The sequence below is a fragment of the Dysidea avara genome, chromosome 13 (assembly GCF_963678975.1).
Source record: "Dysidea avara chromosome 13, odDysAvar1.4, whole genome shotgun sequence".
NCBI lineage: Eukaryota > Metazoa > Porifera > Demospongiae > Dictyoceratida > Dysideidae > Dysidea > Dysidea avara.
The window spans coordinates 16,463,280-16,488,599 of record NC_089284.1 but is presented as its reverse complement, the minus strand read 5'-3'; the positions used below and the strand labels follow the sequence as shown (position 1 = coordinate 16,488,599).

The window sequence follows — 25,320 nt, the reverse complement described above, 5'->3', positions numbered from 1 at the left end:
AGTGTCTTCATTATAATTGTATGATGAACTCATTTATTTTAAACTAAGTGAATGCTCTATTAGAGTATATTTCACCATTTATTTAAAGTAAATGAATGCTCTATTAGAGTATTTCACTGCATTGTTATCTTGTCTACAATATACACCTGTCTCTTTGCTCTATTAAAGAGCATTGATCTATATGAGGCACAGCACCTAAAGAGCTTTCACTTTAATTTGTTGGTCAATTAAGCATGAGTCCATCAAAATTAATGGTATTGGTCAACCCTCATGGCATTGATGGATAGCAACTATATAGACCTACACATTTACTATAATTCATCTACCACTTAACTAAATAATGAAGATCACAACTTAAGAAGATTGAACTCTTTAATGAGGTATACACCATGAGGTACCTTTACCATGAAAAGTTGTCTACACATTCAATGAAGATGCAATGTTGCACGAGCTGCACCAAATGTCAATTTAAATGCAGAAGTTGACTACACACTTGAAACAAGACAAAACCTGTTGAGTAGTATACCTCGTATTTTAACATGACTGTATTGTTAACTACATGTACACTAAATTACTGTTCATTATGATAATGTTGTAATTCTAAATGGTGAAGATGTAAATGATTACATTATGTTAAAATTTCTTTGTAGCCATCTTTCCTCAGTTTTTGCTCTATCCAGTTTACCACTTTCTCATGATCACCCTATACAATAAGAATTATATCAACTGGACCATAATACAAGTCACACACCAGGTTGAGTAGTCCACAGCTGACCAGGCTTTCTGTTAACACAGCAGCTGTATCATCTGTAAGAAGACACCATCTTATACACTTTACCAGTGATTAAAGTATGCTCACTGTTTTCAAGAGGACTGGTGACACTTCGTTCTAGCTTGTCAAAGTGTAACTTGATCATAATCTGTAGTAACAACATTGTGTCAGTTAAAGCCAACATGGTAGCTACAATCCAACAACATGAAATCCAATGTTTTGAAGCAATACTGTAATTTGCTTCATTTTGGTGCAAAAATTCTTTGTGTAAAACTATTTTTGTATGATGTACACTGAACTAAAATTTGTAATAAATTTTTAATTTGCTATGGTATGATCTTCTACAATTATCTTGCTTATAGTGATGTGTAATACTTTACAATATGTAACACTCTGCGTGGGAAATTCAAAGGCGCCGCCAGTGTATATGGCACTGCTGCAGACCACAGCAAGTACACTATAACTTATAATGCACTGACCGCAGTGTAATATACAGATATGTACCACTCTGCGTGGGCAGTTCAAAGGCACCGCCAGTGCCATAATTTGTATATTGCACTGCTGCAGACCGCAGCGAGTGCATTATAACTTATAATGCGCTGGTTGCGGTTTTGTAGACCACAACAAGTGCATTATAAGTTATAATGCACCGACCGCAGTGCAATATACAGATATTTCACTGGCTGCGGTTTTGTGCAGCATAGCACAAGTGCCGGTGGCGAAGAGCACTACAACACCTCACCTAATAAGTGGAAAGACACTTCACGGATCACTCGAATTCTTTTATGGCCTGACATGTAAAGGTCGATTGTGGGCCTTAACGTCACCAATACGTATAATGTTTTCAAGCAGCCAATGGCGATTGAAAAAGCCAACGCGGGTGGCCACAACTCTAGTCTACATATATAAACGTACTTATACACCTTACTAGTCTGGTGCCATCTTGGCCCAGATTAAACTGTAGTCCACTTCGACAATGACTCAATAAAACAAATATATTCTAACCTTTACGTTCGATTGTGGGAACCAGTTTTGTCATGCCACCAGATTCGAGTTTAGCCAGTGTAAATAGTAAGAATTAGACTAGTATCGTTTAGTAGTTAGGTTTTGTTTACTTAAACCATCTATTTAGCTGCTTTTTTTCGCTCGAGAGAATCACTATGGTGGTTAGTCTGGTGCTTAGTCTATATGGCATGCTGGCATGCTGAGCACTACATGATGAGAGTCGAACAGCAAATGCAGGTTAGTGATATAATCCATAGCGTACTAGCTTTCAATATCTCAGGTGGCTGCAGTACTGCAGGGGGAACGTCATCGCAACGTCTGGCTTGGTTACCCACAATCGATGTTAGAAACCTGGCCTTTATAAGTGTTACAGCTGTTTTGTGAGACTCTCCCCACCTATTAGGTGAGTGGTACATAACAGTTATACAACGTGCACTCGTGCTCTGCCTGTATAAACGCACTTGCCTTCGGGCCTAACGGCCCTCAGGCTCGTGCATTTATATCAGGCAGAACACTCGTGGCCATTGTATAACTATATAATTAACACTGGGTGTGGTTTTGTGCAGCAATGCACAAGTGCCGAAACCGAGACTGTTACGACACTTCACAATTCACTTTACAACCAAACATGTAAAAGGCAATTGTGGGGCAATGTCACCGAACGTCACCAATACGACATTTACCAAGCAGCCAATGGCAGTCAAAAAAGCCAATAAAACTATTACAAATAATACTTACCATTACATTCAATTGTGGCAGCCAATTTTTGTCTTGCCACTAGGGTTCAAGTTTAGCTAGCGTAGATAGTAAGAATTAGACTAGTAGCAGAGTGAATTATAATGGCCGGCCATCAGACATTTACCAACCAATTAGCTCAAAGACTGCTCAATTACCTATTGAACCAGTCAAGGATGGCTGACCACTTTCCATAAAAAAGATCGATATACTCTAATAGAACAGTCAGCGACTCTAATAATGCAGTCAAAATGCTTCTAAAAGGTGCAACTAAAAAAGGTCCAAAAAAGTGGGAAAAAAAGAGAATTGTCTAGCTTGGGGAACTGCACCTGTACCTTTCGATGAAGTGCAATCTGCACCATTCTACCACATGTTCACACACTGTTGAAGTGGCTTCTAAAGGGGTTTTAAATGTACTGCAGTAGATACATGTCACAAAACATTACATTGGATAATTTCATATCAAATCATCATAATGTTATTATTACAGGTTTGTTATGTATGTGGCTTAATAATGATGCAGTGCATGGCTGCTGAAGGAGTTTTAGGTGTGAAAAAACTCACATCCAAAACTTGTAAAATCCAATTATTTTTCAAGGGGCATGCTCCAGCTTGGCATGCTTATGCATGCTGCTAAGCATTGTCATACAATGTCAGATCAACTTTGACTTTGATCTGACAATATCAATGAAGACTAGTTACAATCCTCTCTGGAGTCAGTGTTCGGTAGTAAGGTCTTGTTTTTTTTAAACTGCTTTTTTTTTTGCTCGAGGGAATCACAGGAGATCAAGTGATCATGCATGCTAAGCACTACATGATGAGAGCATAACAGCAAACGCAGGTTAGTGCTATAGTCCATAGCACATTAGCTTTGGTCAAATGCAACATCTCAGGTGTCTGAGGTACTGTAGAGGGAATGTCACCACAACATTTGGCTCAGTCACCCACAATCAATGTTAGAAACCTGATTATTATAAGAGGTGCAGCTGTTCTGTGAGACTCTCCGTGACATGCACCTGTGCTCTGCCTATATAAATGTACTCATCTCGGGCCTAACAACCCTCAGGCTCATGCACTTATATCAAGCAGATCAATTGTGTTTGTTGTATAACTACTAATAAAACAGTATACACAGGTTTAGGGGCATATAAAGTATCAGTGCTACTGCAGGGGTATTTAGAGCAAACAAACTACCTTCTCTAAATAACCTACTCACCTGCTTTCTATTTCCCTCCACTTTTATCTCACATTCACCACCAGTAACCTAACAACCATCATACACAACATAGTCAATAATTATTATGAAGCACCCGTCGTATCTCTGGTCGTATCTCTGGATCAAATTGTGGTTGTTGTGTGTCATCTAGTTGTTGTACTGGTCTGTGGATGACACATTGTGATGTAATATGACATCATAAACCACACTTACTGCTGACTAGAGTCATTATCATGCTTTTTGTCCAAAGTACTGATTATATCTTGGTAGAGAATATCCACTCTGTAACAATACACAAGATGTAACACTGGTGGTGAGATAAACACCAAATAAGTAGTTATTAACTGCAATAAAAACATATGAGGACAAGTTTCGCTGTTTTATCTTTACTTGATAACTAAGCTATTAATTTAAACAGTCAAATTCAGTGGGCATGTGTCTGGAATAGTAATAATAGGCGGTGTCTGAATCAAAAATGACGCTAGTAGAAGAATACCCTGTACTATGAGTAAATCGTTTCGCTTATACAGTGTATGTAGTTATTTTTGATGAAGCACTACAGGCGTAAAGCTTGTTGATTGATTAAGATACTCTAATAGAACAGTCGGACTAAAGTAGTGATACTCGTTGACATACACATATTATACCATGTACTAAATAAATTCAGCCTGCATGATAGAACAGGCAATAGTTTACATTCATCGGTACATCAGAGACATACACTACAACCAATGGACAGTAAGCTAACACCCTGGTCACACTACCTTCTAACCCTATATTCTATGCTCTAAAACCATTCTTCAAAATGGCTATGATGTACTGTAGTTCTGGTAGACTTAGTGACAGTAATGCTCGAAGGACATGTTAATATTTCTGGCAAAAGGAGCACCCAACAGCTTAAACATGGCATCTATAACATTGTACGACTTATTTCAGCTGGTTCTACACTTCTTCATTACAATTTTAGTGCCTTTTTATTAAGCAACTAAATAATCAAAAGCTCGTGCACTTGTCTTAGCTAATTATTATTCGGTGCTCACACTATCAAGCTTATGTCAGGTGCAGTAGTGTGAACAAGTGACAACCAGAGTTCAACAATCCAAGTTGAAAACACTTTGGCTAACCCAGGATAGTGTGAACAGGATGTAAAGGATGTTGCAGTGCATGACCACTACTTGAATACTTTACTACTGAGGGACCTCAGTACTATGGGCATCAAGAACAGCTTGACTATAGACGAAATTTTATTATAGGAAAATTTTTAATGTAATAAATTGGGACCATGCATGTACTAACAATCTAGGTGCCCGGGGCATCACGTTGATAAAATTATGTTTGGTTCAATACATTCTCACATGGCAACAGGACAACACCACTTACTGGTGTTCCTCAATATACTTCTCAAGATCCACCTGTTGTACTTCCCCAGCCCTGAATGACATATATCAGCAGTCACAACAGCATTGATAGTACGATGACTTCACCTTATAACATTCAACTTTTCACCCTTGAGGTCATATGATTCTGCTACCACTTTCTGAGGGTCACCTAGCTCGTTACTAGATGGGTAACTATGACGATTAACAGCATCATCTGATGAACCTGTTAGAGAGGATAACAATTAGGTGGCACAAACTCACCTCCCAACAAATGTGGAAACTATATTGTATACTATTGTGTATGTGTATTGCATACTACACCACACTACTCTACACTCTCTCTCACACACTTGGTCACTTGGTAGCTGCCCACAGTACAGTGAACCATGAAGGCAGAGTTCTAGGATCCCTCCTGGACCATTATCAAGTTGTTAGCCCCACAAAAGTTATGATGTCTTGTTAAGTCACCCTTTCTCCTGAAACATCAACCACAAGCACAGTTCTAACAACGATCGAATGTTCCAGGAACAAAATTCGCAAGTTACAATCATTTCTAAAGTGTTTCTAAACCATAGCTAAAAAAGCACTTAGTAAAGCTAGCAAAACTTGTCACTCTCTCATGCAAAACGTGGACTTCCTTTGGATTGCAAGTCCAAGGAAGATAGAACCACAATTAATATCTGTAACACAATTCCACAAGACACCAAATGTAGCTAGTTGCTTTCATTAGTGTTTGAAGCTCCAATAAACAACAAACACTGCCCAGGGGTCACCACGTCTAAGATGATTCAATTAACATAGTCTTGATAAAGACTGACCTCCCTCTCTATTCGGACTCTCTCTCTTACACACACACACACACACACACACACACACACACACACACACACACACACACACACACACACACACACACACACACACACACACACACACACACACACACACACACACACACACACACACACACACACACACACACACACACACACACACACACACACACACACACACACACACACACACACACACACACACACACACACACACACACACACACCTGGTAGAGACTCTAAGGTCTTATTGTTATGGTTTCTCCACACTTGGGCAGCATACAACATGAGTGAGTATACCTACAGGGTTACCATGACTATAACAAAATATTCAGAAGATCAACCATCACCTCTTGTAGTATTGGACTCTTCAAGAGTTGTTTAGCAGTAGGACGTTCACTAGCCTCTTGAGTGAGACACATACTGATGAAATCCTGATGTGAAAGATTTGATGAACAAGTGCTGATATTTCATAGATTGTAAAACTATGTATTACCACTTGATATCATATAGCAGTACAGTAGGACCTTGATTATTAATTTATTGTTCTAATAGAGTATGTCGTTTTGTTATTATTCCATTAGAGTAAGCGTATGTTCTATTAGAGTAGTTGAACAAAATGTACAGTATATTAATGAATGGGCTAAACAAATTCACTTAGCTGAACACTTTTGTGATTGAACTGGCACACAGGTGGAGGTCCTACTGTACAGTGGAACCTCTTGGAACCTCTCTACAATGGACACTTTGGATTCACCCAGAATTTCATGCCTATATTTGCTGTAAGTAAAAATGTAGATTCGTTAGGACCAAATCTTTTTCCTGTTGTTTCCTTAATTTGGGAAGTTTGTTAAGAGAGTGTCATTGGCATATTCTTAGTGTTAGGTGCTACTATCTACATTAAGAAAAAGTACTCCATCATACAGTACATAACAGCAAGAGTTTACTATATATACAGTAGGTGAGTATCCTACTCTCATATACCCCTGTAGCAGGGTGTATCATCAAGTCATGACGTAACATTTCCAAGTTTGCTCATTTCTCTTTGTATAATTAATTGAATGCGTGCCAAATGATGTTGCTAGCAACTGAACTAACTCAAGCTCTCAGCATTTCTCACTGAACTAAAAGCATCCTTCATGGGTTTAGACAACTGTGTAGGCATTTCTTGCCAGGTCATTTGCTTTCCTAATCATCTTGATGAGAACGGCTTTCCTGATTCTTGCAAGTATGACAAAATGCTAACAATGTGTGTGCACTTTATGGCTGCTTGCACATCACAAACCACAGTATTTTTCATAACTTCACAATACGACCTTGTGCAAGGGTATATGAGAGTAGCATACTCTCCTCAACATATATATATATTATGTACCTTTGATAATAGTAGTACTATATATTATTAGAAAATGTAATCTTTGATCTTTGAGAGATAACGAGGTCTTAAACATATACTAAGAACATCTGGAGAGGTTTTCCAAAATGGTTAAGAGACCTCCTAGTAGATAGGTATCGTGAAAGTTTCTACTATTCCACAAAAAAATTGACCAAAAACCATAAACCAGCCTCACAATACCTCCATGGTGTTCGTTACACAGTTAACCCAAAAGTGTGTTTTATGAAATTTGCGCATTCTATTACTTAGCAAGCTTGTAGCGTCACCAAAACCGCAGGAAGTAGTAAAGGCTAATACAAACTGTAGTACAGATTCGCCAATCAATAATAAGCAGAACTATCTAAGTTATAAGTGTGTAGAACTTACTATTTTCAACTAGCAAAGCGATTTGTTAACACTAGTGATGATCTGTCTTCTTTGCAATACAATCTGTTACAAGCCATTGCTTTACTCCTTTTAAAGAGCGCCATCATGTGATCTTGTATATCATTAGATGCATCTCTAAATGAAGAGCACCGTGAAATTTATTGTAGCTCAATACGAGCTACAAAGCAAAAGTTATGGACGGATTTGTACAAGCTTAGTTTTGTTTTGTGTAAATATAATATACTTAAAATTAGAAGGCTAGTTCTTTCTAGCGTAGTTTCACGTAATATATTGGCATTGTATATCAAAAGAATCGCCTACTAATGGAAAACAAAATTGTCTTTGTTTAAAGCTCATAGCTTCTAATACTGTAAAGATATAGCTCTTTGTTTACTGCTTAGTATCTTGGACGTACATGTACGACGCTGGGCTTTCACGTCAGGCTATATTTGGATGTACATGTACGACGCTGGTCCTTAAAGGGTTATTAACTTACCACTAATAATTCTCACTTAACACACATATAGGGATTCCATCAATTTACAAGCAGCTGTATACTAACTCATATACACTTACACTAAAAATTTTCCCACTCAAGGGCATCCAAAATTTCTCACAAATATTTTTATAAATGGTCTTTATTATTACTACAGAAATGGCCTTTAAAACTGACTTGTTAGTTTTCCCTCAAACTTCATTTTATGACTTTTTTTGTTGGCTAGAGGGAAAAACAAATGGGTTGTTGAAATTTTAGCATTACCTGGTAAGTGCTTTTGGAGCTATAGTGATAGACAACAAGAAGAGCAAAACAATTGGTTTGTACAGTATCTATATGGGGAAAAAATTAGATGCTTGCTTTATTGATCATAATTATGCCTTGAGTGCAATGGACTACACAGTTGGTACTTGTGTCATCATGAACTGGGGCATTCATCAAGGGATAGTTTTAGTCTCAATACACCTATGCTATTATGGAAGAGGTTGTTTTAGCTTAGAAACAGCAACGATACAGTTACGTTTTACCGCAACATAGCCAAACACTCGCAATTCATGTTTGTTTTACGGTACAGAAAGACACTTACTCTCCATGAATAGGCAAATCCATTGGTATATTAGATATTTTATCTTCACTGTTTACTGACAGCAATTAAAGCATGCATAAAATTATTTATGTAGCACATGTTTTTACCCAATGTATTGTATTTCAATGGCAAAAACAATCATACAAACAGGTTTTCGCTCTGCAGGACATTTATGAACTTTTTGCCACAAACAAAATTAATTCACCTTCTGAGGTCCATTCAAGTTGGTAAGAGCCTTGTCTATCTCATCCACTTGTACCTTAGTACGGTGTTCTCCATTACCCAGTAGTTCAAGACATAACATCTTGACAACAATATGGTAACTAAGTGACAAACATGGTTACTATGGACACACCTCCAGTGCACAAATTCCAAAAGCATAAACATCAGTTGCTCTGGTCAGTTTCTCCTCACCTAGCAAACAATCTCATCACCATGGTGATGGTTGCCACAAGCTCACCAGACTCAGGTGCAATATAATGTATCCGACCCGACATGCTGTCCACACTGGTCTTCACATGTTTGTTGATATTCTGGGGGGAGACTACAGAAAGGAAATAAACGAGGCTATTTCTTAAGTTAACAACAGAAACAGATATTTAGACTACCTCATTATAATAAAATAAGATAGGCTTAATCACCATACCATTATTTGCTTTCAAACTTCATAGCTTGGAGTGTTAACACCAAAAGAGCTAGTCACCCTCAAGTGTTCATTGCAAAGTGTTCCACTCTCTGAAGTGCACAGACTTGCAAAAAGGTACCTTTCCACACATTTTACATGCCAGCAAACAAAATGACATAACACTTGATTCTTTGTACTGATTAACTTGCTCTAAGTATCAAAATGCATCCAGACACTGTAGTTACATTCATGGAAAATGTCAGGCAATATGCCTTGATCAAAAAGTTATGAAGCTCCCAAGTTCAAAAAATTGGTCAAATTTTGTGTGTGCAAAAGACATATCTGGTCACATATAATGTACTTACTAGACCCGATCTTCACTAAGCCATTATGCTGGATGAATATGGTATCCAGGGTGAGGTTACCATGGATTATGTCTAGCTCATGGAGATAACAAAGTGCTGCTAAAATCTGCTGACACCATCTTCTCCAAGTCTGATTTATCAAATCAGCACCACACAGCTAGCTCAACAATGACCATATACTGTACCTTGTCTGAAATCTGTTTGTTGTTTTTCTTACTCTTCTTCAAGAATTGTAGCAAAGTACCAGATGTCATGTACTCCGTAATAAACACCAACTGGAAATATACTCTAATTAAGATAACTATGTTCCTATATCAACTTACCCTGTCAGGAGCCGTATTAGCTGATTCTCTGGGTTCATACCAGAACTCATAAAATTTTACAATATTAGCATGCTAAAAGAAGCACATAACACACTAAATTAGCTGTGGTGTTCTGTCTAATAACCTTCACTCCAGTAAGCTGTTCTAAAGTCTTCAATAGTTGCTCCTGTACATGCATACTGTAGCTGTGTTGTTATAACACAGTAGTGAGTTCCATACTTTATCTCGTTTGGCCTTAGATTTTGACACAGACACTTCATTCCACACCACTTCAGTTCCCTCTTCAACATCCACCGCTAGGAAGGCAGCGTCAATACCAGGTACATCTCTTTGGCTGACCTAGTCACGTGATACACAAAATGGCAACTACATTTTTATTTCAACACAATACGAGTTGTTTTTCTCTCTTTAATTGAAACCTTACTGGTTCAGCCATCTTTCGCCATTGTCCTTTCGTTTCTACCACCTCGTCTTCATCGTCCTCAGGATCATCTCCCTCGTCCGTTTCATTCGTAGCCTTGGCCACGGGCACATCGCTAGCTAAGTAACCAAATTACTCATCGCAAAGCAAACCAGTAGGTAGACGTTACCAATAGACTGTGCTGTCCCCTCCGACGCCATTCATAACAATTATTTCAAATTACATACACAGCTACAACATGAAATCTTAACTGAAATACGAAAGTAAATGAAATATTGTGCAATTACTGAAAAGATTGAATTATAATTATTCGGCATTAATTTTATTACTTCACACATCCAAAGAGTTGTCACTATGAATGTCTGCAAAATCATTAGCATCAACTGCAGGACCATCTTCGTCTTCATGATGAAACGAGTTTAAGTTTTCAACAATTGGTGCAGAATTACTACCATTTCTCTTGTCATAAACATGGTTAGGCGTCTGCTGCCGAGGTACTCCATATTCAAGATGCCTATCTGAAGGGGTAGCAGTTGCCGTATTGTCCATCAAAGCTCTACCTTCCTGTGATGGTGATGCTGGACCTTGTGCAACTAGGCCTAACAATGTGGGCCTCGATTTGTTATTGTTGTTGTTGCTGTTTTGTCTGCTATGTCGGTACCAGTAGATAACCAGTACAACGATCACCACAATCACAAATGCTACCATTATGCCAACCACCACACTGATAACAATGGCAATGGTATTGTCATCATCTTCTCTTGAACTGCCCTGTGTAGTGTTCGTTGGTTTAACCGTATTATCACTAGAACCATCTATGGGATAATGATATTTATGTAACACTAGTGGGTTGAGTTATATGTGCATACCACCAGAGAAGGAGCAGCATGGTATAAGTGCTTTCAAGAGTAAATAATAATAAAATAAAAATTTACTTTTGGTACTATTAGCAAGGTGATTGCATACTTTGAATTTTTAACTGCTAAATGTCTAAGCTGGTGTTAGAGGACAGGTATTTGTCACATGATGAAATCTCTAATGATCATGTTCATCAGGGTTGAATGGGGGGGGGAGGTAAGTGTTGAGTTACACCGCAAAATTAAGTGTACATGTAAGAAAAGCTATGTGCAAACCCTACAGTATGGCTCATGTGAATATGTTGTACCACCTCTTCATGCATACACTATGCTCACATACACAATGTTGTACAACAGGAAATTTTGACGAAAGGAAAGTTGACTTTGTCAGCATTGACAAATTAAATGTTGATGAAAATCATGAAATCAATCTCTTTGGTCCTCCGTACTGGAATATACATGACACAACACATACATACATACATACATAGCAACACCACATATATACAAAACTACAAACAACACTAAGAACTACCGTATTTACTCGATTTGTGCCCGCACCTTCAAATAGTACCACATTGTGGTACTATTCAAAGGTCTTTATCCTTGTTACTGAAAATAATTTTAATTGTACCACACCCTCGAATAGTACCACACTATACTTTTGTAATTACTCTTTACTAGAGCTCTCATACCTTTAGTATTAATCTCCATCTCAATTTAAGAAAGGCAATGTCCTGGCAAAACTTAAACGGCTGTCACATAATCGAAATTCCGAATATTAGTTAGTAAATTGAACATGTAGCATGAGGCATGACATGATTGTACTACAAGGACTTGAGTAAACTAAAGGACTTGAGGGAACCAAAGGTCTTGTATAGAAGAAGTAAGTAGCAACGTGTTGTGATTGTTTTATAAAGCTATAATGTACAGTACAACTTTAATCCAACGTCGCTCGAGCAAATTGCTCGAGATTAAATAACTTGCTAATTAAGGGGCATGGCTACCATTTTCCTCGCGAGTCTTCATTCCTCGAGTTATAAGATGAAGATATGTGAGCAAAATGGCTGCCACGCCCCTGGATTAGCGAGTTATTTAATGGCGAGCAGCTTGCTCGAGCGACATTTGATTAAAGCTGTACCGTAGAATAGCTATAGTAGTGGCAGGTTTAAAATATTAGTAGTGCACCCTCGAATAATACCACAGTGCGGCACTATTTGAAGGGTTTATTCTTGGTAAAAAAAATAACAGTATCCCTGGGGCACAAATCGAGTAAATACGGTATTACAACTACACTATCAGAACAATTCATTTAGGTGCTGGAGCAGACCATCATGAAAATTACCAAAATCATCTGGACTAAAGTTCTTCTTGTAACATATAGATTTAAACGCATACTATTAATACTGATTATAAACGTTCGACAAATTTAATGATTGCAAAAAATTTCCTGTCACACGGTAGTACAGATTATATAAAGCTTAGCAATTTCACAAGCTAGTAAGGATCAAAAAATACTTTTAACAAGTGAGATCATCACTTTAAATACAAATCTCATTTCAACAATAAATAGCACTAGGCTAGACGTCCAATGCATTCATGTTACCCATGTGTTTGTACTGAGAACCTATTTCAGGAAAGTATTACTAAAAATATGTGCCAATTAAATGCTAAATCTGATGGTGTAATCAAGAGTTCATAATATTTGTACAAATATTATGAACTCTTGGTGTGATCAACCCCAGCAGGAGCTGATAGTCCTAGTCAACCCCAATGACTTGATTTCAATATACAAGATCTATTGAATGACTTACTCATGTGATTAAGAGCTCACTATATGAATAAACGACAGACATCCACCTGGGAAAATAAACATGGCCAAACAGATTTTAAATGTCTTTAAAATCTACAACACTGGTTAGAAATTATTTCAGCAACTGTAAGTTATGCAGTTATCTTTTTGCTTCATGTCAGCCTTCCTCTGGATTAATGTCGGGAATAAATTTGCACATCAGGTAAGACGTATCTAAATTTCTCTTTTGTTAACTTTTTAGTAGCTTAATTTATCATTGGTAAACTCCTATCAATTCTTCAATGAGGCCACAAATATGTGCTCCTAACTGACAAGCAAAGTAGCAATCACTATAGCCTGCCCATCACATATGGAGAACAATACATATAAAGCACCTGCAATCTATCCACCTACTAAAACCGTTGGAGGCGTGGTGCAAAAATTACAGACATTCTGTGTTTATTCTTACAAAGACTGTGCTACCAGCAAGAATTAAAAACTAAAGAGACACAAAGAAATAGGACACACTCTTATTCACATGACATTATTCAAATCCTTTATGTTACCTGTAGTCATGGTAACAGCAGTAGTCATGACAACATTGCTGCTGTTAATAATTTCAGAAGAGGACATGCTCATTGTCGACGTTGACATGATGGTAGGTATTGAGGATGATGGAGTGTCATTAGCTGTGGAGAGAACAACTGTACCAATACTCTCGTTTTATAGTACATTGTATGGTGTGCTCAGTTTAGAATCAATAGAATGGAAATGCAGTGATGAGGATCTAATTTAATTATTATATGGCAATGGAAGCCTTATGCTATAAAGTAGATGACAAAAAAAAGCATATTAATCTTCTGGAACAAAAACTCAGACATATATATATATAATACTCCAATTCAGAATGTACTAGGCATTCACTCGACAATAAACACTTATAACTGTGATATACAATTTGCGGTGGCACAGCCAAATCAGGCAGAACCTAAGTCATTTAACTGAAGCTCAGACACTATAGTTAGCCCTGATAATGACAGTTGAAAACCCTGGTATTATTCCTGAAAGGCTGGCTATGCCAGTGCCACTGCACTTTCATCATAATTCTCAATGTTCTACTTACTTGGGATGTGATGAAAGTTGAATATCTTCATCACAGGGGGACTAGTGCCTTCAGTGTGAAATGTATGAGTGATGGTGAAGTTGTACTCAGCAGAGTCAATGGTAATTATTGCTGAATCATTAAGGTGGTTACTACTGATCGAAACAGTTATAGTAAATCCTGAGAACACATATGTACAAGTGCTGTTTGCAACACAGGCCAATGAGCTTGATGTTTCATTTGGAAAAATAACCGTCCAAACTGTGTCAATGACTTCTGCTGTTGATCTCTTAGAGCCAATGTTGTCAAATCCGATACTGGCATTCAGTGGGATCCGATTACCTTGACTATAAGTTACGTTGTTGGTACAAATTCCAATACTGATTTTACAGTCCTCCAATGGGTACAATGCTCTCCCTGCATGATGGGTACAGTTACAAACTAACCAATTATCATACTATATCTCTTACCAATTACAAAGACATTAGTGGTGCTTAATAGACCAGAGTTTCCAAAGCATTGATATCGTCCCTCTAACAACAGCGTCATGAACTCTACACGTAATCTAGGTGAAGTAATAGAACCAGCGTCGATTCCATTAGTAGCTCCTGTGATTCTGGCACCATTTAGTACCCAACGGTCAATATCTTCTCCACTATTTTGACATGGAATATCAAATGATGACCCATATGGCTTTGGGGCCAAATCAGTTTCTCCTACTACAAGAAAATGTTATACATATATCCACATCACAAAGTATGAGATAGCATAGCATTACAATAAGTCAAATGGTGAGAATTAATATGGTGAATCAGTTGATCATTACTGAGACTGGAGTCATTGAGATGTTGAAAGGATTTTAATTGTGGTGGCTATGCAGGAATATTTGTCAATGGGACTATAATAATTGCAAATGGAACCATAAGGAAAGCAGACCTACAAGTTTACAATTAATATTAATCATGTGGTAGACACAAAATGATTGTATTCACACCATGTGGTTATTAACTCATATCCTCCCCAAATAATTGAACGAACCAACATAACCAGTGAAGGGTAAAACTTAGTAAGACTCAAACTCAGTAAGACTCAATGATAATGCAACTACAAAGAGATTTTTTACCTAACTCAGGTCATATACCAAATGGAGGACTAGCCTTTAGCAATTCACAAGGTAAGGCCAGGCAGAGTTGATAGTTAGTTTCCCGTTTCAAGATTTTCAAAATATCATGCAGGCGGAAGGCCATTATTCATTAAGGCTAAAACTTTGAAGAAAATACTAAAATAAATCCACTATTACAATATTGAAATTGTTGTGAATATTTGAAAATCCATGCGGTGGAAATATCCATATAATGAAATTTTGTGGCACTTCCAGTAAGGCACGCAGGCAGAAATTGGAAACTAGCAATCAACTTTGCCTGGCCTAATAGTAAGAGATATGTAACAGAAAGTACTCCACAGGATGTCATATAGTTTTTGCAGATGCCCACCACTGCCTGATCCCTGCACGTTTAATCCTCAAGGTTCTTTATGGAAATCGTAGCTACGCGGAACAGTGTGCTGTAGTCTGTATCACACCTGAACAATATTGCATACAGTACACAACCGATAAATTAGACAACAATACACAGGCAGTTTTGTTTTACGATTTAATACATTACAAGAGACTAATTGTTTTGCGAAATCACACCATACACGTCTTGCTACAATACTTACACGACAACGGAATTAGTATGGCGATATAAACAAAGGTGATATGGAATTCCATCGGTAATCCAGTCTCTGTCTCCCTGGGACCCAAACTATTAGTATCTGCGTAAGCACGTGACCACGGAAGCAAAGTAATTCAAGGAAGTAATGTCACCACTCGTGTCACCATGATGTCACCGCCTGTTTATACCGGTAAGTCAGGATCTAGGGATGACCTAGCACTTTAATAGTAACTACAGCTGCTCAGACCTAGTCTTCGCGTAGAGCAGGCGCTTATAATTTCCAATCAATAAGTCGTGCGAGGTGCCGTACGGAGAACCAGGGTCTGGCTACGCGAGACTAGTCTAGCTCAGACATTCAGTCTAGGATTTGCAAAAAAATGATTACAAACCTGGATATCTAGACTCAAATGTTCAAAAATTTTGTGTCATGTGGTTTGCTCTCAGTGAAGCGAAAGCATCAAATAGTGGTAGTCCACATTAAGAAGTTGAAATAGAAATACTTAGGAATCAACTAATTGCAATGGAGAGCTCACATAAGGCCCCTATTCGGTGATTATTAGTTTCTCATCCAGCCTTTCTAATTATTATGATGCGGGCGGGAGGGTATTACCATTATGCCATTATTTTATAATATTAACACACTGATGTACAGACCTTGTCCAAATTGTCTTTCTTTCTTACTACAAACATTTCCTTCACCAGCTGATTCTACTTTTCGTGATCGCCAACTGTTTTTCGACAGTCAACTGAAAGCCTGCTTTGATGAAGTCGATAGAGCACGATTGCAACTGGCACTGCAGCAATTTGCTAAGGAAAACAACAGTTCTCCTGGTGATACATAGCGAATTGTAGCGTTCATCAACAAAAATTATAACAGTTTAGTATCACGTGTTCTTCTGAGCATGCGCAGAGCAAATAATGGCTTACCATGCGGTAGCTTAAGAAGGATGCGGGCGGTGGATGAGAAACTAATAATCACCAAATAGGGGCCTAAATAATGTTGGTAAAAAGATACTATTTATACATGTTTGGCATTCAGCACAAATTAATTTAATTTATTTTTATTTGTTTAACCAAAAGGTAAGGTGAATACAAAAGGCAAATATGCCTATATGAGTACCACCTACAAAAACGATACAATACAAAACCAAAGAACTAAGGATACATTACAAAGACAATTACAGTACAGTGAAATAAAAAGTTTACATTAAAAACATACATGACTTAACCAGAAACAAAATTGTAAAGCATTCGCCTAAAAGTAGTGCGGCGTGTAGTAGACAGAATGTCAAATGGGATGGAGTTCCACCAGAAAACACTGTTCACAAAAAAGGAGTAACGGTAAGAGTTTATGGATGACTGCTTACATAGAATAGACAGTGAGTGTGATCTGGTAGAGGCAGCAGAAGAAAAAGTGATTAAACTTTAGAGATATATGATGGTGAAGAATATCATAGATAATAGTCAATGACAGATATTTTCATCGGGTGGAAAGAGATGGCCATGATAGCTCTGCACAGCATTCCTCAGATGATTTAGACCATTTATAGGTCCTAGGACAAAATCTGCTGCCACAAATCCAGCGAGCACCACGGTTTTGTACTCGTTCAAGGGCACTGGAGTTCTTATGAGTGTGTGGATTCCACACAGTACTTGCATAATCCAGAATAGGAATCACAAGTGCCCTAAAGACCTTTTGTTTTGAAGAAGCTTTGCAGGTAAACATATGACGGCGTAGGAGATTTAGTACTCTAGTAGCTTTTTTGGAAACATGTGAAACATTGTTATTCCATTACATCTGCTGCATCTGAAATCCGGCCTGACTCAGATGCTAAGTGAGTCATTGGCTATGCACTACCTGTATGGGGACAAGTGGCATGTCTAGCATTTAGAAAAATAGAGCTATTTGTATCACGTGTGAGGAAATGTGACAATGTCTTCACATCATCAAGTAAATTGGCAAATCACAACTGAATCATGTGCCATGTGTACCGCCACTATTATTACAACAGCAAACCTTGTTTGCTTTTTAATCCATCCTTCATGACATGCCATCACAGCTATAACACATGCTGTAAAGACAGTTTTTCCAACCCGATAAACTGCCATCTATCATACTTCCTGGTTTGGAATCAATGTAACTTATTGTAATTACCCCTCTTTGTGTTATTGCGTGATTAGTATTTATTGTATTGTTATTTGTTGTACATATGTGTCTTCCTGTAGGGAAGAGCGGCTCTGCCAACTACTTTGAGAATAAAGTTTAAAAATCAAATCAATTAAAATCAATTACCCTTGTGCTGTAACTCATGCAATGCATGACAAGACCTCGTCTCCAGATAGCTACTCTAATACCATAAACAACAAAAGTTAGTCAACGCAAATCATACCATGACTCATTTGTAATTACACACTACCATAAGTGGATCTGAGGGGAGGGCCAAGGGGAGCCTTGCCCCCTTGGACCTATACAGGACTATATAGACACCAGGAAACAGGAATCATGCATTCACACTGCATTCAGTACTATAAAGCCAATAGGCAAATAGAAGACAACAGCTATAAATGTAGCTACTTTACAGTTATAAACTGGTATACACTGAAGAAAGTAAGGCAAATAAGTTTAAATTTTTATGCAAAGATTGAGATACTCTGATAGAGCAGTCACTACTCTAATAGAACAGTCACAATTGTTTTAAAGTTTGCAAATGATGACAATTTGGATTTACTATTAAATCCTTTGCAAAGCATACACTTTGTTGGCTAGTTATCAAAAATTCTCCCAACTTCAAATACTTGGAGGTCTAATTTTCTGAAAAGATATCCAACCAGAGTCTTAGAAAGTGTATTCCCTTCGGCTATATATATACCAGACAAAGTTATGCAAATGAATATAACTTGTGTACTACAGTTCCATTCTTCTCTTAGCAGAATAAACACTGTTTTACCTTAAACCTTCTTGCCCTCCCTCAGCACACATACTACTACTAGCACTCATCATACATGAACAGCTACACAGATTTAACACAATTAACAAGACCGTTCTAATTGTCACCTATGATTTTCTAGGTGGAATGATGTTAACTCAAACTTATCCTTTTCTCCTACAGTACCAGCAATGCCCACACTCATTGTTGGTGTTCACAGTGATCACTACAATGTGTAACATATGAATGCTGGTGACCAAAGACAAAAGGGGGGTCTAAGTGAGATTAACTCCATAGAGTCCATACTGTGTGAAATCACATGATCAAACTTATGTAACAACTTAGTAATATGAATGGCATGATTTTGTAGTTTTTGCCACACAAGCAATCTGCACTGGAAATTCATATACATGTATGTTATTCTGGAGAAGATCGATGACTCAGATAACAGTTGCAAGATTGAGAATGTTAAGGATTTGCGTATACTTATTAAAACAGCTATATAGATATTTAAATGAGTTAACTAACTACACAGTCTATGTACACACATGTGGAGATTGTGTACTGCACATACAATGTATGGTGGACCTTTTTTTTGTTCTAACTAACTGTTAACCAAAATCTTTCTGACTAGTGTAGTAAACTAATTATGCAATCGATCAATTACATATTGCATGCATGCATATAATAAATCACAAACATTACTAAATTTATTTGCACGATATTAAACACATGCAAATCCTGACTTGATTTTTTTTAATAGCTATCAATTGGTAGCATTGTAGAAATACTTTAGCTACATCATGAAAAACGCTAGCAAACAGTTTATCTTATAAACTAGCACTCTAAACACATTGCATATAACAGACAATCATATCCATTCAATTTGGTGACAATTCTTGATTACTTGGGATGTAGTAAAAGTTGAATATTTTCATTACAAGAACATTACCTGATATTTCAAGGTGATGGTAGGCAGTACAGCCAATATAATGAATTGTTACTGAATCACCATCAAAGCGGTCACTAACATTTTTACCAAATCCATGTGTACAAGTGTTGCCTCTACCAGGGCAGGCGGCCAGTTGAATTGATATATCCCATTTGCTGCATTAATAACCATCTCTGTTAATTTTTTGTACCCAGCAACATTGTCAAATCGGACACTGGGATATAATCAACTCGGCAAATTAAACCTATAATGGTGAAGCCTACATAACATGGTCACTTTTGAGTGAAGATTTCAGTTTTGCCCTTGATAGGCACAGACAGTGTATAAACATCTTACTTGGGGATTTTAATATTAGTTTGCTAGAGAGGTGGCCGCCTTACAGGACTGGTGTGTTATTGGCAGAATTATGTCTTATCAATTACAAATACATTAATGGTGTCTAATGATTGATCAGAGTTTTATCCCTCAACATGTAAACATAGTCAATTCCATTTGTAATTTCTCAGTATATCCAGAAATTGTCCAATAGCTGGTAGATATCTTTTCCATTATTTTTGACACTTAATATCCACTTGGCTTTGGGATAATTCCCTTTGCCCTACTACAAGAAAATACATCAACGTTGAACAACACATTAACTATTAGATTCTATGTATGTGCTATCTAATGATTTGAATTATTTTGGTGGTTCCAATAAGAAATTATTTTGTGGGACTGTTAGTTTTGGTGAATGTTATGGAATTGGAGGGATTTTAATATGTCAGAATACACCTAATTAACACAATATATAATGGTGTATTTCTAAAACTATAAATAAGCAACCCTACAAATTCAAATATCATTGTATTCACAGCAAGTGGTTGTTATTCCCCTTGACCAATGTCTCCAACCAACACAACAGAACCCAGTACCAACGTAACACAGAAGAGTTTCATAACAGAGATCAAAATAAGGGGAAAGGGATCACTGAAAAAATTCATGGACCACTGGCAAGGAACACAGTTTTATCAAATAAATCCACAAATCCTAAAGTGACTCTGCTACTAGAACACGAGTCAAAATAGGAATTTGTGTATAATCACAAGCAATCTTGTTTGTGGAATTTTTTTCCAGGAGCCGTAAGTGCCGCAACTGTTTATGAACCAATGAAGGCTGCATCATAATTAAGTCTCACTAGCTATTTATAAAGCCGGGCCTTCAAAGAACCTTATAGTTAGTGAATGCTGAATACAGGCAATGGAATATGCAGGATAGTGTCTTCTAGGGATTTCATTACTACTTATAATGCTCTACAGTACTCACACTGTGTATAGTAATGTTGCAGAGAATGTGATAGCGGTGGTTAACCAATGATCAACTTGTCAACGATATCCTTGGAACAAGCTTTAGGCCCAGATGCCATAGAACTCAAGACATGAGCTATTCGTCTTTGAACAATCTATCTTATTAGCTAAATTCCTATACAAAGTCATTACACAATGTGTTTGTGACTGTCCTTGGTAGTAGTTGACTACAGGTTCCCTGATGGCCCCACTCAATAAATCGATGCGCAGTACAATTCACTGAAAATGATGGCCAATTAAGATGCAGGAAGATTAGCCAGCACTAACTCGTGGTACCTGAGTTAGTGCACAGGTGGGTAAACAGGACCATTTATACGGAATATAAATTGTGTGTGTGTGTTCAGATGTGATTACACATTACAGCACACTGTACCATGTGAGCACTGCACCATATGTGCCATGTTTGAATACCAAAACATGGTTTATAATTAGGATATGAATCAGCTTGGATAGGAGAGTGTCAGACTGCGAGAACTGGACTGATACACACAAACACACTTCTGCTTATCTGAAAGACCATCATCTCTCTTGAGATCATCATCTCCACCCCAACCCTCATGAAAGCACACACTCACACAGCCAAAATGCTGGCCATTTATAAGCCATTGGCTAGGAGAGAGAACTCAACTAGTCATAGGATGCTGAATAACCTATCTTACAAGCTATTGAAATTTAGGCTAGATAAGAGCAGGAGTGGATCCTGTAGGGGAACAGTGGTAGAAGTGACTGCACAATGTGCTGAACCACACTGTGCAAAGCATGAGAAAAAAGAATTAGTATAGTATAAGGTCTACAACTTTCAGAGATTGAATTTGGTGGCTGAAAGTTCAATGCAGTAAACATGAATGCTGCTGAGCTGAAACAATATAGTATATGGCCTATATATAGGCTATAATATAGTAGCTCAAATTAATCTTTTGAAAATAAATATAGTGATAATTCTGGCTGAAATTATTGTGAATTTTTATTTGAAAGTTCTGAGTTAGAAAACAGAATTAATAGCACAAGCATTGCATGAATATTTAAGCATAGATACTGCTGGCTTGTGCATGATTTTTCATTTCCAGAGAATTTCTAGTCACATTATCTAGGATGTACATAGAATTGAATATTTAGGGAGAACAGGTATTGTAGTAGTGTGAACTGATAAACAGTGTTTTATAATTAAGCTGTTGACTGTTTTATTAGAGTATATGACTAGTTCTCCATATACTATGCCTAATTTTAATTGCTATAGACAAGTTTATCTAATCCAAAACAGCCAAGCTGTAAAAAAAGTGTGCGGCCCTCAGAAAGGCTATGGTGAAAAAAGATGTGAAATCCAAGGTGGCGGCCAAGAAATGGCTGTGATGGTAGGTTAATGGTAAAAATTTTAATAATGACAATTCAGGTAAATTTTGTGAAGCGGCACAAAAATTCACCTGAATTGTCGTTATTAAAATTTTTACCATTAACCTACCATCACAGCCATTTCTTGGCCGCCACCTTGGATTTCACATCTTTTTTCACCATAGCCTTTCTGAGGGCCGCACACTTTTTTTACAGCTTGGCTGTTTTGGATTAGATTTCATTTCTTTTTGTATTTGTATACCCCAAAGCCGGCCTATGGCCAGCTTTGGGACTTTTTTAACCTATGTTTTTTTTCTTTACTACAGGAAGAAGAATAGATGAAGTACATGTACTTTAAATATTTTATCAGTAAATGTACAAATTATATATATAATACATATGTGATCGGATTTGCGAAAAGGGGCCCTCCACACACATCCAATTTGCCAACTTTGACAATTGATAACTTCAGATTGGAGAGAGCTATTGCCTTGAAATTTGGGCAGTGGTGATTTCTTTGCAGCTGAACTCTCTACAAGGTAATTTCTTCTAGCTGATCTCTCTACAGGGAGATTTGTTTGTAGCTGAACTATCTACAAGGTAACTTCTTCTAGCTGATCTCTCTACAGGGTGATTTGTTTGCAGCTGAATTCTGTACAGGTGATTTGTTTGCAGCTGAGCTCTTTACAGAATGGTTTCTTTGTATATAGCTGAACTCTCTACAAGGTAACTTCTTCTAACTGAACTCTCTACAGGGAGATTTGTTTGCAGCTGAACTCTCTTCATGATGGTTTCTTTGTAGCTGAACTCTCTAAAAGGTAACTTCTTCTAACTGATCTTTCTAAGGGAAATTTGTTTGTGGCTGTATTTTCTACAGGGTGATTTCTTTGCAGCTGAACTCTCTACATGGTGGTTTCTTTGTAGCTGAACTCTCTACAAGGTAATTTCTTCTAGCTGATCTCTCTACAGGGAGATCTGTTTGTAGCTGAACTATCTACAAGGTAACTTCTTCTAACTGATCTTTCTACAGGGCAATTTGTTTGTGGCAGAATTCTATACAAGGTGATTTCTTTGCAGCTGAACTCTCTACATGGTGGTTTCTTTGTAGCTGAACTCTCTACAAAGTAATTTCTTCTAGCTGATCTCTCTACAGGGTGATTTATTTGTAGCTGAATTCTGTACAGGTGATTTGTTTGCAGCTGAGCTCTTTACAGAATGGTTTCTTTGTAGCTGAACTCTCTACAAGGTAACTTCTTCTAACTGAACTCTCTACAGGGAGATTTGTTTGCAGCTGAACTCTCTACATGGTGGTTTCTTTGTAGCTGAACTCTACAAGGTGATTTTTTCTAGTTGAACTATCTCTTTCCATAGTTGCATGAACTCCCTACAAGGTAACTTCTTCTAGCTGATCTCTCTACAGGGTGACTTGTTTCTAGCTGATCTCTATACAGTTTTCTTATTTCTAGCTGATCTCTTGAATTCTCTTCAGGGTGACTGCTCTATTAGGATGACTGCTCTATTAGAGTATCTCGATCTCGCACTTGCTGCACCAAGTTGGATTTCGTGTTATAACTCCGTGGCTTTAAGTCTGGTTCTTCTACACCATTGATGAGCTGATTACTCCATCTGTACAACGATTTTCAAAGCATTACCCCAAGCGGTTTATCTGGTAGGCGTGGCAAGCAGTCATTTTTTTTTATTAGCTAACCTCGATTGCGTAATTGTTACATACTGTTGGTTTTTTCGTTGTATCTTCCTGTTTTGTAGCTCGATTTCTTTCAAACCACAAAAGGTTTGAGGTTCAATAGTTATCCTATTCACCCACCGATTTTCAGCTTCTTCCCATACGCGGTTTACCCTGTAGGCGTGACAACATATTGGTGTTATTTTTCGTGAATAATCGCTCATAACTCTTTACCTGTTTATCGTATTCCAGCCAAAGTTGGTACCGAGATGCACCTTTATATCCCCCTTCTGTGTGCCAAATTTCAAGGCAATCGGATATGGCGTTCGAGTTTTATAGCAGTTTTTGTAAGTGTGCGACAAGAAAAAGAAAAATAAGAAGAAGAAGAAGAAAACGAAGAAACTGAGCCAATTTTTGAAGTCGCATATCTCGGGAACGCGCGAAGCGATTTCGCTCAAATTTGGAATGTGGAGTGCTGCAGTTGGAGGGCATGTCCACAGCAAAAATCGTCTTGTTTCATCAAGGAAGCACAGAGCTACGGAGGTGCGAAAATTGCGTTTTCTTTCTTCCTGTCAATATACTCACGGGTATTACGCGCCGGCTTCTTGGCCCGCACGACACACTACCGTGTGTCTTGATTATATTACACAAGCTGCAATTTGAATTATGTCTAAGCAATGAGCAACATTGTGAAAATTTTCTGAAGAGGGGAGGGGAGGCACTGACCCCCCCACCCTCGGAGAGGACCCCAAGGAGGGGGATAGGCCATAGAATTGCATAGATTGGTCTGCCTTGCACAAACCATGGTGTATGCATAATGTAAAGCCCTCTTGTTGGCTTGCTAGGCCAACACTAGGGAGTCTCTTCACCATTCACCACACGGCAAAGTCAGGGGTGCTGCCATTAGCCACATCACCTACAAGCTACTAGCAAACCTTCAGTGCAGCATATACAATCAGTTAATCTTTTGTAATTGTATTCTATTCATGCTGTAGTGTAAACTTCTATGTTACTGTTACTAGGTGATGTGTTACTGTGTCCACAACAAGGGGGCTGGCAGCATGGCCACACACACAAAGCCTAAGCAAGCAAAGCCTACAG

General features: G+C 37.8%; 2 protein-coding genes across 4 annotated transcripts; both read right to left on the bottom strand.

Moving 5' to 3' along the window:
* Window positions 1-571: 571 nt before the first annotated feature.
* Window positions 572-10,769, bottom strand: LOC136242197 (nuclear receptor-binding protein-like). Of its 3 annotated transcripts, XM_066033623.1 has the most exons (20): window positions 10,688-10,769; window positions 10,522-10,637; window positions 10,317-10,436; window positions 10,222-10,263; window positions 10,098-10,169; window positions 9,960-10,049; window positions 9,775-9,904; window positions 9,245-9,328; window positions 9,140-9,198; window positions 8,990-9,088; window positions 6,291-6,374; window positions 6,168-6,240; window positions 5,213-5,330; window positions 5,109-5,159; window positions 3,942-4,010; window positions 3,823-3,892; window positions 3,729-3,776; window positions 860-920; window positions 752-807; window positions 572-703 (listed from the first exon to the last, which is right to left on the bottom strand). In XM_066033623.1, exons 1-20 carry the CDS (start codon window positions 10,716-10,718, stop codon window positions 629-631), a joined length of 1,548 nt encoding a protein of 515 aa, XP_065889695.1. In that variant the 5' UTR covers window positions 10,719-10,769; the 3' UTR covers window positions 572-628. The 3 variants fall into 3 exon arrangements, with proteins under 3 accessions (XP_065889695.1, XP_065889693.1, XP_065889694.1); XM_066033621.1 differs by lacking the exon at window positions 9,140-9,198 and having other exon boundaries at window positions 8,990-9,107; window positions 9,199-9,328; XM_066033622.1 differs by lacking the exon at window positions 9,140-9,198 and having other exon boundaries at window positions 8,990-9,107; window positions 9,199-9,328; window positions 10,522-10,633; window positions 10,688-10,763.
* Window positions 10,714-16,244, bottom strand: LOC136242198 (uncharacterized). Its single transcript, XM_066033624.1, has 5 exons — window positions 15,989-16,244; window positions 14,740-14,988; window positions 14,291-14,686; window positions 13,734-13,856; window positions 10,714-11,333 (listed from the first exon to the last, which is right to left on the bottom strand). Exons 1-5 carry the CDS (start codon window positions 16,038-16,040, stop codon window positions 10,849-10,851), a joined length of 1,305 nt encoding a protein of 434 aa, XP_065889696.1. The 5' UTR covers window positions 16,041-16,244; the 3' UTR covers window positions 10,714-10,848.
* Between the last annotated feature and the right edge of the window lie 9,076 nt (window positions 16,245-25,320).

What these genes read in the sequence shown, in the direction of transcription:
- LOC136242197 (XM_066033621.1), bottom strand. Translation starts at nt 10,718, where the DNA reads ATGGCGTCGGAGGGGACAGCACAGTCTATTG. An exon ending in GGGGACAGCACAGTCTATTG is followed by an intron (nt 10,638 to 10,687) that starts GTAACGTCTACC and finishes TTGGTTACTTAG; the next exon opens with CTAGCGATGTGCCCGTGGCC. An exon ending in GACCTTAGAGTCTCTACCAG is followed by an intron (nt 5,331 to 6,167) that starts GTGTGTGTGTGT and finishes CCTCTCTAACAG; the next exon opens with GTTCATCAGATGATGCTGTT.
- LOC136242198 (XM_066033624.1), bottom strand. Translation starts at nt 16,040, where the DNA reads ATGGAATTCCATATCACCTTTGTTTATATCGCCATACTAATTCCGTTG. An exon ending in CATACTAATTCCGTTGTCGT is followed by an intron (nt 14,989 to 15,988) that starts GTAAGTATTGTA and finishes ATTTTCTTGTAG; the next exon opens with TAGGAGAAACTGATTTGGCC. An exon ending in CACTAATGTCTTTGTAATTG is followed by an intron (nt 14,687 to 14,739) that starts GTAAGAGATATA and finishes CCCATCATGCAG; the next exon opens with GGAGAGCATTGTACCCATTG.